The 19,444-nt window shown below is 53.7% G+C and overlaps 7 protein-coding genes across 7 annotated transcripts; 3 read left to right on the top strand and 4 right to left on the bottom strand.

Moving 5' to 3' along the window:
* Nucleotides 1–700: 700 nt before the first annotated feature.
* On the bottom strand, nucleotides 701–2,264 carry MAA_08811 (Phosphoglycerate/bisphosphoglycerate mutase, active site protein; the record flags this gene model as incomplete). Its single annotated transcript, XM_007826809.1, has 3 exons — nucleotides 701–1,587; nucleotides 1,669–2,124; nucleotides 2,210–2,264. 3 exons carry the CDS (start codon nucleotides 2,262–2,264, stop codon nucleotides 701–703), a joined length of 1,398 nt encoding a protein of 465 aa, XP_007825000.1.
* A 1,246-nt stretch (nucleotides 2,265–3,510) lies between these two features.
* Nucleotides 3,511–4,116, top strand: MAA_08812 (uncharacterized protein; the record flags this gene model as incomplete). Its single annotated transcript, XM_007826810.1, has 1 exon — nucleotides 3,511–4,116. One exon carries the CDS (start codon nucleotides 3,511–3,513, stop codon nucleotides 4,114–4,116), a length of 606 nt encoding a protein of 201 aa, XP_007825001.1.
* A 440-nt stretch (nucleotides 4,117–4,556) lies between these two features.
* On the bottom strand, nucleotides 4,557–6,594 carry MAA_08813 (T-complex protein 1; the record flags this gene model as incomplete). The annotated part of the gene is made up of 6 exons (XM_007826811.1): nucleotides 4,557–4,649; nucleotides 4,708–5,345; nucleotides 5,420–6,010; nucleotides 6,085–6,293; nucleotides 6,377–6,443; nucleotides 6,570–6,594. 6 exons carry the CDS (start codon nucleotides 6,592–6,594, stop codon nucleotides 4,557–4,559), a joined length of 1,623 nt encoding a protein of 540 aa, XP_007825002.1.
* A 2,212-nt stretch (nucleotides 6,595–8,806) lies between these two features.
* Nucleotides 8,807–9,961, bottom strand: MAA_10634 (uncharacterized protein; the record flags this gene model as incomplete). Its single annotated transcript, XM_011412352.1, has 3 exons — nucleotides 8,807–8,963; nucleotides 9,022–9,342; nucleotides 9,399–9,961. 3 exons carry the CDS (start codon nucleotides 9,959–9,961, stop codon nucleotides 8,807–8,809), a joined length of 1,041 nt encoding a protein of 346 aa, XP_011410654.1.
* A 965-nt stretch (nucleotides 9,962–10,926) lies between these two features.
* On the top strand, nucleotides 10,927–12,450 carry MAA_08814 (CHL4-like protein; the record flags this gene model as incomplete). The annotated part of the gene is made up of 1 exon (XM_007826812.1): nucleotides 10,927–12,450. One exon carries the CDS (start codon nucleotides 10,927–10,929, stop codon nucleotides 12,448–12,450), a length of 1,524 nt encoding a protein of 507 aa, XP_007825003.1.
* A 139-nt stretch (nucleotides 12,451–12,589) lies between these two features.
* On the bottom strand, nucleotides 12,590–13,918 carry MAA_08815 (endodeoxyribonuclease-like protein; the record flags this gene model as incomplete). The annotated part of the gene is made up of 3 exons (XM_007826813.2): nucleotides 12,590–13,542; nucleotides 13,603–13,780; nucleotides 13,862–13,918. The coding sequence occupies 3 exons, from the start codon at nucleotides 13,916–13,918 to the stop codon at nucleotides 12,590–12,592; spliced, it is 1,188 nt and encodes a 395-aa protein (XP_007825004.2).
* Nucleotides 13,919–14,969: 1,051 nt separating this feature from the next.
* MAA_08816 (large subunit of ribonucleoside-diphosphate reductase) lies at nucleotides 14,970–17,880 on the top strand (the record flags this gene model as incomplete). Its single annotated transcript, XM_007826814.1, has 4 exons — nucleotides 14,970–14,988; nucleotides 15,054–15,211; nucleotides 15,277–17,773; nucleotides 17,837–17,880. 4 exons carry the CDS (start codon nucleotides 14,970–14,972, stop codon nucleotides 17,878–17,880), a joined length of 2,718 nt encoding a protein of 905 aa, XP_007825005.1.
* Between the last annotated feature and the right edge of the window lie 1,564 nt (nucleotides 17,881–19,444).

Below are 19,444 nucleotides of genomic sequence, written 5' to 3'. Positions count from 1 at the left end.
CATCACTGTATGGGATCGGTCTGGCTTATACAAGGGGGAGTGTTTAATATCCCCCCCACGTGGGTGTTTGTTGAGAGGAAAAAGACGTGCGTACCTGTTAATGAAGGATGCAAGTGTTTGGTGGACTTGCTTGTTGACGGATATTTGTGTTTACTGGGTCTGGGTTGATTCGGGTTCTTTTTCATTCCATGTGTTATTACAACGTGCGCATGGCCTCTGCAAAAGGGTATGGAAGGCGCAAGGTAAATTCTTGTCATGTATTGGAATTGTGTAGAAAGACGTCGTCGGGTAGACGGCGCAGAAAGAATTGATTTCTTGTGGGATTAGATTGTTGGTGTCGAGGTGAACATGGTCGATGTGCCAAGCTAAAAGTTTGTCTGGACACATGGAGCCTTGGTTTGCCGGGCACATACCCCGTACATAGATAGGCTTTGGATGGTTCACTCGGGTCTCAGAGGCGGTGTTCTGTTGGAGTTGTGGCACTCGATCGTATCTGGGGTCAACTTTTTCTAATCATTTCTCACTTGGGGAGTCTGTCTTGAGAACTAGTTCCATCCTACTCAGCAATCAGTCGGTCACGCCATGTATTCAATCTATGAAGCCCAATGTGTATACGCTCCGTTTTCCCGCCCAACGCCAGCAATGCTATGCCCAGAAAAGCGAATGAAAAAGAAGAGAAAAGAAAAATGTACAGCGAAATCTAGTACACGCTCCCACGAATGCTCCTGTCCTCCTTCTCAGCGGCATCCAGGTCCTCCATGTCGGAGCCCGCCGCGGGCGGTGCGTCTCCCAGCCGATTGGCATGCGCGCCCATGCAATGAGAGGTATCGCCGTTGCTCCTTGGAGCTTGTTCCTCGCCATTGTGGCTCGTCTTTCGGCGACGGCAGCGGCGACCCAGGTCGGACGACACGTCTGAGTCGGAGCCGGCGAGGGATGCGTGGCCCGAGTAGGTGCCGCCAAAGTCGCGGCCGAGGTGTAAAGGGGGGGACTTGAGGCTGCGCAGACGGTCCTCGGCCGTGATGTAGGACGGCGTGCCGTCTGGCGAAGACATGATTTCGTCCAGGCTGCGTGTCTTCTCGAGCGGCGCGTCGCCCAGGACGTGCTGGTCGCTGTACTCGTCGTCGCCGTCGCCCATGCTCACGGTGGATTTGTGCCGGTGGCGACGGGCGGATATCATACCTCCGTTGGCGGCGGCGGAGGCGGCGGAGGCGTGACCGCTGAGCTCGTTGTCCTTCTGGCGCAGGGCCTCGAGGTCGTGACGCCTCTTATAGTGGTCAGTGTGGTTGCAACCATTGGGACAGCCGCCCCATTTCCGGGTCACAACAAAGGTGCGTGTGCGGTCGAGCTTGGAGGTGTCGTCCTTTTCCTTTTCCTTGATACTGCTGCTGCTGCTGCTGTTGGCGAGGGCTCGTTCTCGGCGGAGTTCAGACCACGTGCGGAGCTTGGTTTCGAGGAGGAATTTGCCGTTTTCTTGCTTGCGCATGATGAGGAACTCGCAATGGTCAACGTTGCGGAGGTCTTCAAAGTATTCGACTGTGAAGTGGTACCATTTCATGAGAAAGACGCGCGACATGAGGCCGTGAGTGACTAGATGCGGAGAAAACAAAGACGGAGGAGGTTAGACTTGGTTCATGATGAGGCAGAAAAGAAGGTGAGAGTGGTAATCACCTAAGATACAGACGCTAGCAAAGTCGTCGTCGCCGAATTGGCGCCATAGACTCTCGTTGAAGCCGCTCACGCGGTCGTAGGCGTCGGCGGCGCTCTCGCCGTTGGGGATGCGGTAGAAGAAGTGTCCGTAGTCTGCGCGCTCCTGCCACATGCGCTCCATCTCGGCGCTGCATGGCTGGAAGTTGCCAAAGTCTTGCTCGCGCAGCCTAGGCTCCTCGTAGACCTTGATGTTAGACAGGCGGAACGGCGAGGGCTCCGGGTCGTCAGACGTCAAGGTGGCGAGGAGGCCCTCTGTGGTTTCGCGCGTGCGTCGGTAAGGCGATGTGAATACCTGGAGGGTGTCGTCTGGGCGGAGGAGGTTGCGCAAGCGGCGGCCGGCCTCGTGGGCTTGGGACCAGCCTTCGGGCGTGAGCTTTACCCGGTGGTCTGGGACGGTTTGGTGGATCTCGCGGTTTTCTGAGGAAGAGGAGAGAGAGCATTTAGCAATTTTGCAAGTCAAGACGGTTAGAAGAGGCTGGATGCGGTTGGCAAAGAGACGTACTGTTTCCTTCCGACTGGCCATGTCGAATGAGTATAATTAATCTCGGCTTTGCCATGGTTTTGCAGGTAGGGGGTATGTGTAGTTTGCAGAGGACAAGGTTGGGTTGGGCCGTTGACGTCCGGGATACAATCTTTCACGACGTTGAGGTGTTGGAATTGCCGGCGGGACGGTTTGGAACAGGCTGCAGGAAGTCGAGTCGCAAATAACGAGGTGCGGGTATATTAGATGTAATGAATGAGGGCACTCTTGGACAAGCAGGCCATTCGAAGCTCTCGGTAGAGGTTGTCGAAAAGCAAAGAGGTATGTGTATGATGGTGATCGTATGTTGGAGCATGTGGATTATAAATGGTGACTCCAGACTGGAGTTGACGTACCTACTCAAGTACCCCGATACCTCTCCTCAGCGACGGCAACAGGCGCCTGACATGTACTGACTACATACTTGTTTACCTTAAACCCAAGGGCCTGTCGCACGTGGGGCATCCCGGGACCCCAACATGCTGGCGCGAGTAAGTATGAAACCATTTGCAACCGCTGCCTAATAAATCCTTCTCGCGTGACTTGTGCGTTGTCTTGTCTGTCGTTGGTGGTGCAGCCGCCGCGGCCAGATTATTTTACTTCTTCCCGTCCCGCTCATGCATAAGATGATTCGATATCGGCCTGGATTTGGGGGCCACAGGACTGTACCTCGACTACTTAACGTATTAAAGTGGTTGCGCGCACCGTCTCGGGGAAAAGCATGTGGGGCTCCGTCTTCTTGACGTCCGGTCAACCTCAAACATCCACACACCACCCGAGTAAACCTTTTCGCAATCCTTTTCTCAGCCTTGTCAGAAATCATCAGTCCGCAACTTTAAACTTTGCTGTTGCCAAGAGCCGCCTATAGACTCGGGCCCCTTTCGCACAGCTCGCTTCCCCTATCTTTCATTTATTTGTGTTCCTCCGTGTTTCACTCCGTTGTTCGGCCCCCCCGAGCGCTGGGGCATCTCCCGTCTTTGACACTCTCGTTTTCAACACTCCTGCTTCTCACCAGCCATCACCACAGCCGTCTGCCATCGCGTCACATCGTACTGCATCGCGCCGCATCGCCTCAAACAAGGACATACGAGCCCGCGCTCGCATCGCCTGACCCCGCTCGGGGCCTTCCTACTCCCCGTCCCGCCCATCACCAACAAAAACCACAACTCCGGGAAAACCACCACCCTCTCGGGGAGCCGAGTCAAGCCCTCCCCCCCTCAATCAAGTCGACGCAAACAAATAATCTCCGCCAAACACCCTCACAACCCCGGACGCGTCCCAAAATGTCCGCCCCAGGCCCCGAGTCAATCCCAACATCGGCAGACCCGCGCTCCCGCCGGGCCACCAAGAAGCGCGTCCTGTCGCCCACGTCCTCCCAGGCCGCCTCGCTAACAGCCCTCTTCGCCAAGCCCGACCAAAACATTCCCCTCCCGTCGTCCGCCGCGGTCAAGAGGGCCCCGCACATCCCCGAGATTTACACCAACGTCCAGGGGTCCTCGGCGGGCGCTGGATCCGGCGAGTTCCACGTGTACAAGGCCTCGAGGCGCCGCGAATACCAGCGTCTGAGGGAGATGGACGAGACCCTGAAGCGGGAGAAGGACCAGGACGACTTTGAAAAGAGCCGCGCCGAGAGACTCCAACGAGATGAAGAGAAAACCAGGAAGAACAGGGAGCGGAGGGAGAAGATGAAGGCGCGGAAGGCGAACAAGGGAAAGAAGACGGGAGGCACCAGCGTTGGCGGTGGTGAGGGAGCCGAAGACGCTGCACAGGGCCCGAGTAGGCACGGAGGGGATCCAGGCGTGCAGGAGGACAAGGGTGAACAAGATAAAACGGCCGGGGGGACGGCGTCTTCAGCGCCTGTTGGTCTTGTCATCCATGATGATGACTGACTGCATTTGATAGTTCACAGTACATATGGCATGGCATTGATTTTGATACCCTTGTATATATACGCAATGCATAGCAAACCATATCAATTCATTGATGAAGAGTATGAAGCAGTTTACTTGCAGTATGATACTGCATCACATGTTGCACTCATCTTGCTCGTAATCTTTTTTGTTTGTTTGTAACAAAAAGAAAACCGTCTACCCAGCTGAGGGAGTTGTCTCCTCTCGAGCTACCCGTGCACCTTGAATTTTTGTAGTAGTCTATGGCGAATTAACCCTCCAAAACCCACACTTGCTCCTCTGGCGGCGAGAGTATAGGGGTATTCTTGTTGCAAACCATACATGCTTTACTCCCTTTCTTTCCCTACCGTTGTATCCATTCCGTTTGGTGATAAAATCGTCCATCCCCTTGTCTCATCGCTCACTCTCTAACGTCTGGCTTAGTCGTCACCTCCACCAACACCAGGAGCGCCGCCCATTTGTGCCTTCTTGGCGCTGCAAATATCGTCTACTCTGAGCAACAAGCATGCGGCCTGCCAACAGTTAGCTGTGATGAATCCTCTCTCGGCTTCCAATTTATAGGCGGCTTACCTCAATAGCCGTCTTCAGACTCTGCAACTTAATAGCCTCGGGCTCCCATACGCCGTACTCTTTCATGTCCACAATGGTACCCGTGTCGCCGTTGACACCCCACGAGCTCTTTCCCTCGGCCTGCTTGGCACGTAGGTCGGTCAAGACACGCACTGGGCTTTTACCGGCATTCTGGACCAGAGTGCGGGGAATCACCTCGAGAGCATCCGCAACAGCCTTGTATGGCCACTGCTGGACACCCTCGATGCCCTTGGCGAGCTGTGCCAGTCTAACTGAGACAGCCATTTCGGTGGCACCGCCGCCAGGGGACAGGCGAGGGTGGAACATGACGTTGCGGGCAACGCCCATGGCATCCTGCAGATTGCGCTCAATCTCGTTGAGGACGTCCTTTGACGGACCGCGTAGGAGGATGGTGCAGGCCTTGGGGTCCTGGCACTTGGTAAGGAAAGTGAAGTACTCGTCGCCAATCTTCTCAATCTCGAACAGGCCGCATCGCGTACCGACGTCGGAGTCCTGGAGGTCGTCCACTCTGTTCACAATGGTGGCGCCGGTGGCTCGGGCTATTCTGTTGTTGTCGGTCTTGCGAACTCGTCGAAGGGCGGTGATGTTGGCCTTCATGAAGTAATGCTGGGCGAGGTCTACGGTGCGTCATGTTAGCAATACAACAACACATCTTGATAGACAAGTCATTGAACGAAAAAAAAAAACACACCTGATACGCCCTTCTCGGTAATGACAAGGTCGGGCTTGACGGCAATGATGGCTTCGCACATGGCCTTGACCTGCTCCTCCTCAATCTGCAGGATTCGGTTCCAGTCCTCCTCCTTGGTAATTTCAATGTTGGTCTGAGACTCTCCCTTCTTGTACTCCAGAGGACAGTCGAGCAGGACGATACGGGGGTTCTCAATGCGTCGGCGCATCTTGGGGTGTGTGATGTCCTTGTTCAGCATCAGGCCGTCCAGGACTCTGCTGTCCTCAATCTCGCCGCCGGGGACCTTTTCGACACGAGCATAGCGCTTGATGTCAACTTCAGTCTTTCCATTGCCAGTCTCCCAAGTAACGGTTCGCACAGCTTTGAGGGCAAGTTCGCACATCTGGTCCATCCATCGAGAGACGAATTTTGTACCAATAGAAGACGAGATGAGCTGGTTCATGGCCTTGTCGTCATCAATATCGATCGGTAGTGAGATTTCGTCAATGATCTTGATTGCATCCTCGAGGGCGCGTTTGAAGGCGGAAATGATGACGACGGGATGGATGTTGCGTTCGAGTTGAGGGAGAGCTTGGGCCAAGATTTCACCGGCTGCAGCAGCGTTAGTGTGGGTTGGGCGTGGAAGCATGGGCTGCGACGGTGATGATGCTGATTCCACTACTTACCTAGAATGATGACGGTCGTGGTCCCATCGCCAACTTCCTCGTCTTGCGTTCGGCTGAGCTCAATCATGCTCTTAGCCGCAGGGTGCGACACCTCGATCTCCCGCAGGATAGCATGTCCGTCATTGGTCAAGACTATGCCGCCCATAGGGTCGAGGAGCATCTTGAGCATGGCCTTGGGGCCGAGACATGATCGAATGATATCGGCAACACTATGAAAAGACGCACAAAATTGTTTAGCGGCCGGTGCTTGGATGTCGAGGCAGGGTGATGGCAGGGTGGCTAGGCAACATACGTCTTCGCAGCGGCAATGTTGGACAGTTGAGCTTTTCTTCCCGTTTGTCTCTCACCGCTGTTGGTGTCTGCAGATATCAAAAGTCAGCATGGCAATGTCGAGATGATGCAGCTTTGGGGACTCGAAAAGCCGGCGCATCACGAGGCACCAGGGGGGAAGGTTTGCCAAGAAAAAAATAGGACAGCCAACTCACTCATAACCAACACTGGAGCTTGCATGATGGGCAACGTTCGCACTCGAGCGATGGGATGAAGATGAAAAGTCGAGAGCTACACCACGACCGAGCAGCTCAAGGAGAAAGCAGAGAGTTGCCGGAGAGGAGCCTGGGTGTGGATGGAAGTAAAAGGCAGAAGCAAATGGCGGATGAGGAGGGGCCAAGCGCCGCAGACAGAAAATGTTCCCACGATACTAGTTGTGCACCAACCAGGCAGGGATATACTTGGCGGGGAGCACGTCCTAGAGCGGGAAGCAGCCTTTGGAAGGAAGGTGGTGGTGGACAAGCCACTGGGCGCGACCAATGGCCGTTGCTGATTGGCTAGTCACCTTGCTGACCCGGCCTCTGTGCAGGTTCGTTCCCAGACCGCGTACGGAGTACCGCACAGCACCGGCTCAGCGCTCCTCGAGCCAGCGGAAGCTACAGTGGCAACCAGACCGCACTAGAGAGAGTGTCAATGTACCAGACCAGTCGACCAGACATGTCAACATTCTCGGCCCCTGCAGACGCCCCGGCGGCCACTTCTCCGCTGGGACGCTCCCATCTCGAGGCAATCACAGCCAAGCAGAGCTCAACAAACCTTCAGACTGTTCTTCCGAGAAAAGGCCATGGACTAGGTCACCAGTTTGAATCCGCATTATGGGCACGGATGGATGCAAATGGAGACGCGAATTGTCATGCCCGTCAGCGACTAAGTGGATGAGCACTTCAAGCACTACTAATATCAATGTCCGCGTGATCAGCTTGACTATTCGGCCCCCCATGTTTTACCCCAACCCAACAGCGATTTCTTTCTTACGGTTCTAGCGTGTTCCTTCCGGAGTTTGAGACGCCGCGACTGTTCCACACCCTTCACTACTCCGTACGTTTCCCGAGATTGGCGGAACACCGATATCCTTTGACACCAGCAGCCTTGGACCCTGGGCTTATTCGCCTTGGCTATGATGGCATGTCTGCTGATTTGGATGAACAACCTGGAACTTCACTCTCGTAGTTACTCCGTAATATCTGGGGTGCACAATCACGCCGTGTAAACTTGCTTAGTACTGCGGCCAACCGGTGTTCGGACATCGGAACCCGAGCATCCGCAGCCTTCAAAGTCACCATCTCGCACCGGTTGCCTGCTCAGCTTACCATGCGCACCAGGTTTTGTCATGCATATGTTGTCTGCGGTGTTTTGCTCGACGTAAGCCTCGAGCTTACTGCACCACTATGCACTAGCCAAATCCGTTCCCTGATTTCTCCTGCTCTCATCGGAGATCCTGATAGCTACCGCAGGACCTTCTCAGCCTGTTGGTAACCCATACGAGATTCCTGTGTCTCAAAATACTCTCCCCTACTCCATTGCTGGACCATTGATTGATCTCAGTAGCAGCCCATTCTCGACATTGCCGTCATCGTGCGCATACCCGCACCTCTGCCTTATCCATAAAGAGTCGAAATCCTCCACCCAAAAACCTGTACCTTCAAAGCTGTCGTAAATTTCCCTTGCCCCGTCAACGGAACAGTAGAACAACAAGCCTTTAGTTCCCAATAAGCCAAGCAATGAATAGATCCGACTCAACCGGAGTTAATGAGTCCTCACCGAGACGCAAATAGATTATACACGGCTCCGCCTTAGGCATCGCCGTAATCAAATCCTCCAGCGGTACACAAAATGAGTGATTTTCGGAAGTTGTAGCCCCATGTGTAGTTCATCTTTTGGTTACTCCTCGTCGTCGAAGCTTGGTCGTCAGATTCCCAACGCCGGAACGAGTGGTGCATCTGTTAGAATCCCCCCTGCTCAGCTGCACCTTTCTTGAGCCCCAAGATTCGGAGCGGTAGTTACCATTCCCTCAATTCAAAGACGTTGTGGCCGATGGCGCAATATTATTCCATCCCTCCCCGGGCTGAGATTTGATTTCCACAATACAAGCCGATCTGGCCATGGCGGCTTGCACCTCCTTCCACATCAAGTTATCTCGTAGGCACTGCTTTTCGAATTCAGGTGTGATGAAACAGCCAGTTCCTTCGTCATCATAAAAATCATACGGTGGGAGCGTTCCCATTGTAAGAAATTCATGCCCGGAGTTGGGGTAAACTACGTCTGCATTCTTTTTCGAGCACTCAAAGCTGGGGATACCACCTTTGCTATATCGTAGCACCAGACGCAAGCTCAGTAGCTCCGAGTCGGACAGCTCGCCAGACGAATCGGTCAGCTCTGGGCGTGAAGTCACCTAGACTTCCCCCAGCTTCTCGACCTGTCGACTAGGTATGGCGAATACTACCCATGATTGCGCTCCGACATGTGGGTTGTCGGGGTCATCGACCACGAAGACTGGCTTCGTGATTTTGATCCAGGTCCAGGATTGGATGACACCTGATATGTGCGGGCTAAAGGATAAGTCAATCATCGTTCTTGGTGGCAAGCTCCACGGAGATTTTGACGTACATGTCAGTTTCAAAGATTCCAATTGAACCCCAATCATCGTCAATTGTCATGATGGTATCCAGCTCATTCCCCAGACAAGCCAGATTATCAACGGGCAAGGGAGACTTGCTTGTCTTGAAGCTGATGACCCGGGCGCTTAGGCGCCTGCACCCGTATTTTGACGACGAATTTTGCAGCCACTGTCGATAACTGACGTGGGAGGTTGGATGCCATAGTTTTTTCGGTGCTCTGACGGACTCCAGCGCAACTTTCGTAGAGCCGCTTCGCCAAAAGGGGTTCTTCAGCTGCAGTGCAGCTTGCAGTCGATTTGAAGATGATTGCCTATCGTTGCCAGTTAGCTGCTTGGCTGTCTCTGTGCTCAACTCTTGAAATCGTACACATGAGGTATCCGCATAGCAAGACGCGCATCGACAACATCATCTAGCCACCCTAACGACTGCTCTGCTTCATCTGTTGACAAGGGGCCGTTGTCCATCTCCTCGCCGTTGGTTCGCTCACAGTCCTCAGTGTCGCCGCCAGTACCAAACACTCTGCCACAAAGCCGTTGTAAACCAGCTACGTGAGTCAGGCTTTCACCTTGATTTGGTTGGCAAGATACATTGGCCGCTCTCTTGATATAGTCAAGATATTGCCGTTCTTTCGTGAACACGTGTTGTAGGCCCAAGGCAAGGATTTCGTGGATACTTCTTGAGCCTCGGAATTGAGCGGCTCGTGTGTGAGTAGCCCTGCGAGCGTGCGACCCGACGGCGTTGATCTTGGAATGACTTTTGCCCGAATCCGTTGTAGTCTCGCATCCGGGTCCTGTAATTACAGGCGTGCTTCGACCAGAGCCTTCGATCTCGGGGCCGTCTACGTTGCATTTTTTGATGCCAGAGGAAATGCTACCAGTGCTCTTTCGGGTGCTCTTTGGGCGTCTAACTGCGTAGCGATTGCGAGCCATGGCGCTTCTTGGCTGAGGAACAAAAAGTTCAAGCAACGTGTGATGCTTGAAGAGCTGTCATCTGCTGTAATGGCGGCGTTGCAAGATGGAATCACACATCCACAAACAGTGCGTGGAGCAGACGTTGGAGAAAAGAAGTCACAAATGAGAGTATTGCATAATTCCAGAGGAGGCTGGCAATGTGTAAGAGCTGGTGCTCATTCTATCTGGTGACGAAAGAGTGAGCTGGCCTGTTGCGAGATGCAAGTCGCCGGACAGTGGCCCACCCACACAGAGGCTCGAGAGAATTGCCTGCATTCCTTGACAGCTGTGAGGTTTTGCATTCACTGCGGTGCTCCGGATATAAGATCAGAGCCAGTGAGTCTTGGGGTTCCAGACAAAAAAAAACCAATATTATCTGCAATATGCTCGTGTACGTATACTTGACCTGTAGCGAGAACTACTTACCTAGGAAGGGACTTCTTCCTTGAGTACGCCACGCAAACTTGTGAAGGCGTCAGAAGTGTCGCCTTGAGCCGTGGTGAGAAATTTATAGCAACCATGCGGAAATACTAAAATCAGAATGCACCTTCAAGCCCATCCCTACACAAGGTGACCCATTTTGGTGCACATGAGTTGATGAGTTTGACGAGTGGAAGATGTGGCCGTGGCTGCGCGTGTGCGTGGGCCCACGGGGTTGACGCATAAAAAAGCTAACATTGAAAGACGCGTCCAGGTCAATCAAGCCCGTCGTCTGCCGCGGGCCGTTCGTTTCGCTGCAACGACATCGCGTGCCGCTTTGTTTGGTGGGGCCACCGCTGCACCTCGACCTCTTCAATACTTTGCGCCAACTCTCCCGGCGGTACAATTCCCGACTATATAACAGTGCAATGCCTCTTTCATGACTTGGCCATCGATAGCCCTCTCCAACTCGGCGCGTTGCCCGCTCATGCTAGCCCCCGAGCCCCCAAGCCCCCAATGCCGCCATGTCCCGTCTCTCCATAGCAACCAAATCCCGCCTCCCATCGTCTCTGCGCGTCGAATCCACCAACACGGCCGTCATCAAGGCCATCAGTCGACTGTCTCGCGAGGCCCTCATCCTCCTCGCCCTCGATTGGCTCGACGGCCCATCCCTAGCGTACACTGCGCCGTATCTATCGCCCCCCAGAGCCGACGATGACGAGACGCCAGAGGACTCGGCGGACCTCTACCCGCCGTGCAAGTCCATCGAGGAGCTGCACGACCTCTACACAGATCTGCAGCAGCAGAGGGGCTCCAGGCGCGATGTTGTCAGTCGCATATTGGAAGGGGACTGGCGCCATGGGCTGACGCTCTACCAACTTGCCATGATCGACTTTGCCTACCTCGACGAGCACCCTACGTCTCAGAAATGGACGGCATACAAGATCCAGCCTTTGAATCTACCAACCAAAGACGCTGATGATGAGATTCTCAAGGCAGACGAGAAGAGTCTCAACCTGCCGAGATTCCATCCGTCGACGTTCCTACAGAGCCTGCAGGAGCAGGTCCTGCCTGACATCAAGGCTCACTATCACTTCTCACGACCGAAAAAGTTTCCTCTACTGCTGCTGCGCATATTTGCCATTGAATCGCCGTATAATACAGATTTGGCTCTTTCAGGCCTCAACGGCAGCGGCAATTCTACCAGCTTTCATTCTTCCCGTACCATATACCTAGCTTTCCCGGACGGCTCGCCAGCATTGTACATAACCAGAGCACAAGCCACCGGGCCAATTAGCCACGGAGAATCAAAAAGCCTACCCAGCCTCATTGCGAACGGTGTTCCGCAGGCGCTTTCACGTCCTCGGGAGCGATACACTCTCAAGCCCACGAGTCTCGTGAGCAGAAATCTGGAGGCGCTCCTGGACAAGAGGGGCCCGGGGCGGAGCAATGCAGCAGGAGGCGGATGGAGCATCTACGCAAACGAAAAGGACAAGAAATCGCCGCTGGACACGCTCCTCCCCACACCGCCACTATCGAGAGAGTCGTCGTCGAACGCGGAGACGGCTCAAAAGCGCTCAAGGCCGCTGTCACAGCATGAGCGCGCGGCGAAGAGAGCCAAAACGGTGGCCGAGGCGCGCTTCGGCAACTCTGGCATCGTGTCTGACGGCAAGGGCATTGAGCGGTTTGAAATTATTATGCAGGATCCGTATCCCGCGATAGACGGTCTGTTTGTACAGGACTCTGAGGACGAGGATGACAGGCGGAATCGGCAAACGGATAGACGGAGGAGCAAGATTGATGCCGCGCTACGGCAGGCCTTGGGTGATGGTGAAGAGGAGGAGGATGAAATCGATCCGACGCGGTGGACACCGATTGTGCGCATCAACTTTCAGGGCCCGCATGTCTTTGCAGGGATACGGCAATTAGTTGAAGCTGGGATCGTGGACGGCGAGCGAATGCCAGGATGGATGACGGGTGAGGATGGCGTGACTACAGGCGTTGTGAAGAATGGTTTGATACGGGGCCACAAAGGTTCAGGATTATGATGCAAGGTCGGAGTTTGAATTGCTTTCTTGGGTATATGGTGTATTTTATATTTCTATCGTTGATACCCCCTCTATGTGAATGCGACTATGGCCAATGCATATATATGTATATATATATGTGTGTGTGTGCCTCACTTGTCTATGTCGTTTCCTCGAGTCCGAATACGTGGATGGTGTTCTTCCAGGCAGCTTCGCAGACCTCTTCAACGCTCACGTCCTTGATGGCGGCAATAATCTGGGCAATGCGCTCAATGGTGCACGGTTCGTTTCTGCCCTTGACCATGGCGCCTTCTTCCCACTTCTCCTTCTTCACAATCTTGAACCGGTCCGGTACCTCGGGCTGCTTCTTCTGATTCTTTTGTTTCTTGGGCTGTTTTGCCTGCGGCTCGGGAGCGGCAGCCTGGGGCGCCGCCGTTCCGTTCTCCACGGGTGCCTGGGCGGCCTTCCTCTCTATGAGGTACTTGTATCCTTCGTGGCTGGGGCGGACTTCGCACCACGGCCCGTCCGTCTCCATCATGAGCCTGTCGAGGCGGACAGCCTTGACGACGCGGCAGTTCTCCTCCGTCTTGAAACTGCACCCGTTGATGCCAATGTATAGTCCCAGGTCCATCAACTCTTCCATCTCCTCCATGGTGCCCGTAAAGCTGTGCACGACGCCACCCTTGTCTAGGCTTTCTAACCTCTCGCCAAATACGCCTTTCAAAATGGCGACAAAGTCACCGTGGGCAGCTCTCGAATGTAGGAACAGGGGTAGTTGCGGCTGCAGCGAGGCCGCGACGCGGAGCTGCGCTTCAAACGAGTGCTTCTGGATTACTCTATTGCAGTAGTTTAGTCGGTCATAGTCGAGGCCGAATTCGCCCATGGCCACGATGTGCGGTTGGCCGGATGACCTTGCTTGGGCCACGACCGTGGTGAGTAGTGAGATGGCATGGGCGGATCTTGCGGCGTCAGGATGGTGCTCTTCTGACATGGGAGCGTAGGGGTCGCCTTCACACGGAGTCGTGTGCTCGCTCTGCTTCTTTTTGAGGTCTGCCGCGCCAAAGATGGCACTGCTGCATGGGTGGATGCCCACTGTTGCGTAGCAGGTCCCGGCTGGTTGCTCGCCGTTAGCATGATATGTCTATGGGAGGGCGCGGACTGAAGAATACGTACGGTATTCTTCTGCCAGGTTTAATGCGTCTTGGGAACTCTTGATGTCCGATCCCGTAACTATGAGCTTGGTACATCCTACTTGTCGAGCTCGGTCGATGACTCCTGTGAGGTCATCGGGGTGTTTTTGGTGGCCATGATGTCTGCCTCTGAAGATGGGGTCGGACAAGTTGATTCCAATCTACTTGGTGAGAGGCGGTCAGGATATGATACATCTAGAGCCACGGGCTGGCAGCTTCGATATGGCGTTGTGGTGACCTACATCAACATATCTGGGCTTGTAGGTGCCGTTCGGCGTCTCCCCCGCCTGAGAAGCCATTGTTGCACGGCGTAATATGCTTTTTGGAAGGGAAGTGTTATTTCGAAGTCGTCTCAAAATCATTGAGAAGGGTGTTTACGCCCCTTGTTTCTTTCCTTGGTTCATTGATTGAGTCACACAAGGAGTCACAGGCAATTTTCTTATGAACACGTGCAACTCTTATTGGAGCTTCAGGACGGCCTGCAGGCGCACAATCTGCCACTTCTCACTGGAACCACCCAATTCGTGCCTGGCAGCTAATCCCATTTTGACCATCGTCGTCAACATGTGCTTTGTCAGGTGATCTCAGTTGAGCTGGGCTGAGAAACGGCTTAAAAATTCATTAATAATGAGGTGCGTCTCACGTGATTCCGCGCCAGATGTTGGACGTATGACGGGTGACAGGGGTGCGCGCTCCTGCACGATGCCCCGCGAAAGTGGATGAGGGCCAGACGTAAGACAGTACATGATTTCAACCTCCGAGCCGAAGAGCCGCAGGTCCGAAACTGCAAGTGGAATTCGAGAAATGCGCCGAAATTAAATCGTCCATTGACTCTTGGGTCCGCCAGGGACATATCCAGGCAAACCAGGCACAACAATCCGCCCTTTAACTTGGCAATATTGTGACGGTGCTTTGTCACCGCCACCGAAGCCCTGATCACTCACGCTGGAGCTGACGACGGTGCGTGGGGCCCGTGTTTAATGGATTCCACGGATGCACTGGCCACTGGCCACTTTAACCTAGCACAGTTGACCAGTGCCGTTTCTTGTTGTCGCGCTAGCAGGTGCGTAACGCGTGCTGTGCAAAACACGCGCCGCACTTAAGAAGGCTTTCAACGTCCACCTGTACGAGCATTTTTCTTTTCTCGCCTCTACACAAACCACTCTTGGACAGTCGACGGCATCATTTGCCCGTTTTAACTCCATCTTCTCTGCTCCTGTGGACGGTGGCAGCTGCTGGTGCCCTGGTAGACGCTTGCAATAATCGAGGAGACGTTCGCCTCGAATTTGAATTTATTATACCCCTTGGATCCTCATTGCCGCTCAACCCTCACGAGGCCACGTCGTCACCATGTTCGTCAGAAAGCGCGGTACGTATATCATGTTCCCAATTCCACGACTTCGCAGCGAGCCTCTTTTGCTAACGTCCCTGCAGATGGTCGCCAAGAGCGCGTCCAATTCGACAAGATTACTGCCCGCGTCTCAAGGCTGTGTTACGGCCTGGACACGGAACACGTTGATCCTGTTGCCATCACCCAGAAGGTCATCTCTGGTGTCTACGGCGGTGTAACCACAGTTCAGCTTGATGATCTTGTAAGACCACTTCCCGTCAATTTACCATCGCGGTACACGTCAAAAATTCTAACGCTTATTACCAGGCTGCTGAGACCGCGGCTTACATGACCGTCACCCACCCCGACTACGCCATCCTCGCCGCCCGTATCGCCGTCTCCAATTTGCACAAGCAGACCAAGAAGCAATGGTCTTCTGTTGTCAGCGATCTGTACCACTACGTCAATCCCAAGAATGAGCGTGCCTCGCCCATGATTTCCAAGGACACGTACGAGTGCGTCATGAGACACAAGGACGAGCTCGACTCGGCCATTGTCTACGACAGGGACTTCAACTACCAGTATTTTGGCTTCAAGACCCTGGAGCGATCATATCTTCTGAAGCTCAACGGTAAGATCGTTGAACGACCTCAACATATGATTATGCGTGTTGCTGTCGGTATCTGGGGAGACAACATTGAGCGCGTCATTGAAACCTACAACCTCATGTCAAGCAAATTCTTCACCCATGCCTCACCTACACTCTTCAATGCTGGTACTCCTCAAGCCCAGCTTTCTTCGTGCTTCCTTGTGGACATGAAGGATGACAGTATCGACGGCATCTACGACACTCTCAAGACTTGTGCCATGATTTCCAAGATGGCCGGTGGCATCGGTCTCAATGTCCACCGCATTCGTGCCACTGGCTCTTACATTGCTGGTACCAACGGCACCTCCAACGGCATCATTCCCATGCTCCGTGTGTTCAACAACACTGCCAGATATGTTGACCAGGGTGGCAACAAGCGTCCCGGTGCCTTTGCAATCTACCTGGAGCCTTGGCACGCTGATGTTTTCGAGTTCCTCGATCTCAGAAAAAACCACGGCAAGGAGGAAGTCCGTGCTCGTGATCTTTTCCTTGCCCTCTGGATTCCCGACCTCTTCATGAAGCGTGTCGAGAAGAACGGCGACTGGACTCTGATGTGTCCCAACGAATGCCCTGGCCTTGCCGACTGCTATGGTGAGGAGTTCGAGGCTCTGTACGAAAAGTACGAGCGAGAGGGCAAGGGCCGTAGGACCATTCGGGCTCAGAAGCTCTGGTACTCCATCCTTGAGGCTCAGACCGAGACTGGTAATCCCTTCATGCTCTACAAGGATGCCTGCAACAAGAAGAGCAACCAGAAGAACCTCGGTACCATCCGCAGCTCTAACCTTTGCACTGAGATTGTTGAATACTCTGCCCCTGACGAGGTGGCTGTCTGCAACCTTGCCTCTCTAGCTCTGCCTGCTTTTGTCGACTACGACGAGGGCCGCTACGACTTCAAGAAGCTCCACGAAGTCACTCAGGTTGTCGTTCGTAACCTCAACAAGATCATTGATGTCAACCACTATCCGGTCCAGGAGGCCCGCAACAGCAACATGCGACACCGACCTATCGGTGTTGGTGTTCAGGGTCTTGCCGATGCTTTCCTTGCTTTGCGAATGCCTTTTGAGTCTCCCGAGGCTCGCGAGCTGAACAAGCAAATCTTCGAGACCATCTACCACGCTGCCTTGACCGCCTCCATGGAGCTGGCCAAGGAGCAGGGCCCTTACTCTACCTTCAAGGGATCTCCCGCCTCAGAGGGTATCCTTCAGTTCGACATGTGGAATGTCACGCCTTCTGACCTGTGGGAATGGGACACTCTCAAGCAGCAGATTAAAGAGCACGGTATCCGCAACTCCTTGCTCCTTGCTCCCATGCCCACTGCTAGCACATCGCAGATCCTCGGCAACAATGAGTGCTTCGAGCCCTACACCTCCAACATTTACCAGCGACGTGTCCTGGCTGGCGAGTTCCAGGTTGTCAACCCTTGGCTGTTGAAGGATCTCGTCGATATGGGTCTTTGGTCTGATGCTATGAAGAACCGCATTATTGCTGAGAACGGTTCCATTCAGAACATCCCTAACATCCCCGCCGATATCAAGGCTCTCTACAAGACTGTCTGGGAGATTTCTCAGCGACAGGTTGTCCAGATGGCCGCCGACCGTGGTGCCTTCATTGACCAGTCCCAGTCTCTCAATATCCACATGAAGGACCCTTCAATGGGCAAGATCACCAGCATGCACTTTGCCGGGTGGAAACTGGGTCTCAAGACTGGCATGTACTACCTGCGCACGCAGGCTGCTGCCGCTCCTATCCAGTTCACTGTTGACCAGGAGGCTCTGAAGGTTGCTGATGCCAATGTTGGCAAGGACAGACTTCCCAAGAAGCGAACCGCACCTGCTGGCACCAGCTACATGACCTCTGTATCTGCTGTGCCCCGAGCCGCTCACCTCAGAAAGGAAGACGGCATCAATGCTGTCAATGCTAACGGCATTCCTACTCCTAGCAACACTCCACCACCTGCTGGTGCTTCCCGCCCCATTGCTTCTCCGAGCAAGCCAGCTGCCATCAAGGCTGACGTTGATGAGGGCGACAGCCCCAAGGTCCTGCCCACTGAGCCCTCAGAAGCTATCAAGGATGAGGAGCTTGCCGAGCCCGGGACCAAGCGTTCTGGCCAGTCTGAAGATGGCGACGATAGCGGGGAGCGTGAGCGGGATATCTACTCGGAGGCCGTCCTTGCCTGTAAGTATCTACTCGCCTTGCGCAGTCTAGGCACAAACCTATTTACTAACTGATGTGACATAGGCAGCATTGAGAACCCCGAAGCCTGCGTCATGTGCAGTGGTTAACCTGTAATAAAAGGAGACATGGAATCCCTCAGGGGATAAGTGTAACGATTTGCTGACGAGTTGGGTACGACGGCACGGATAAGTTGATATGGGGTAATGTTTCGATTTGGTTATTTTTTTCTCTTTTTTAAAAAGGGCATTCAGCGAATCAGTATATCGAGCGCAGGCGTGGCTCTTTACAGTTTCTGTGGAAAGTTTCGCGTATAAACGAAACCTGGGGTTTATTGTCAAGGCCTGCATTTCCTTACTTTGTCCTATTCTTGGCATTTTTGTTTTATAGAGAGACGGCCTAATGGGTGTCTTGAGTTATCGCAGTGTTGCATACGCGTAGCAAGGATTAATTTCACGAAAGGTATCATGCAAGCACCACATGTTTTGTTTGCCAAGTACGAGCATGAGTTGTAAGAGGAGCCCTGTTTCCCGGGTACAAGCAAGGCATGTAGGAAGCCGATCGCTTTGCACGGCCCGTGTTGCTGGCAGGGTATTGCATTGCACCAAGACAAATAAGAAACAAAGTCGCAGGACCAGACTGGATGTCGTGCATGCGTAGATGAACGACAAGATGAGACATGGAGAAGCGGAGTAACAACAAATAAGATACCGGCTCATGAAGACGGGAACTGTATAACTCTTTCGTACAAGGTGAATCGGTGATCGGGTTGATTAAGATGAGCCCCTCGCTTGCTAGGTTGCACTTGGCACAGTCGTGTTCGCCGTCTCGACGGGATGATGCGTACTCTGTAGTCGGGAGCCGTCTCTTGTTGCATGATTTGGGGCCGTAGGCCATGCATGCCCAATTGACGACATTGCTCCATCGAGCGGGTTGCCGCGGCGCGTGCCGAGGCATTATCGAAAAGCTATGTACAGTACTGTATGTACATGCAAGGCTGGAAGTACGGTGAGAGAAATCGCTGACGGAGATATTACGCACCTGGTGGGTACGAAAGGCGTGGCTGTTCGGGTGTCGCGATTTCGATTGAGTGCGATTGAAAGCAAAAGTCGAGGGAAGGGGCTTTACGTCACCCGGCAACAAACAAACAGGACATGTCCGACATGGATCCGTGCCGGGGCCCCCGTGAGACAAGGTCGAAAGGCGGTGCGGTTGCATGCGGGTGGCAGAGGAGATTGCCGATATGACGTCCATGATTTTGTGGCCTCGTCCAACCAGACCTCTTGATGGGGGCAAGTTTGCAACTGTTAGGCGGCTGGTGATACCACCGATGTCGATTGCTGCGCCTGGCCTTTGCAACCAGATGTTGCTAGGCATAGCATTGGCGATACATGCACTCCCTGTGGGTGCTGTTCTTTGGTCGCAAGACAAGTTGGTTATTTTTTGATATACACTCCCAGGGCCAGCTTGTTTTTTCTGTTGTTGTCTGTTTTAGTGCGATTGGTTATGCAAAACGTGCGTGGCTGGGCCGTCCTGCATGTCCAGCCCACTCAGAATGCATTGGATATTGGATCATGAGATTTGGCTGCGGAGTGCGCAGTGGGCATTGAGGCAGGTTGAGAGCAGTGGTACTTGACACCTTACATATGCCTGTATGAAAATATTATTGATGTT

This window comes from Metarhizium robertsii, assembly GCF_000187425.2.
Source record: "Metarhizium robertsii ARSEF 23 chromosome Unknown MAA_Scf_1, whole genome shotgun sequence".
In the NCBI taxonomy this organism is placed as follows: Eukaryota; Fungi; Ascomycota; class Sordariomycetes; order Hypocreales; family Clavicipitaceae; genus Metarhizium; species Metarhizium robertsii.
Note: the sequence above shows the minus strand (reverse complement) of the source record. Positions and strands in the feature narration are given on the sequence as shown.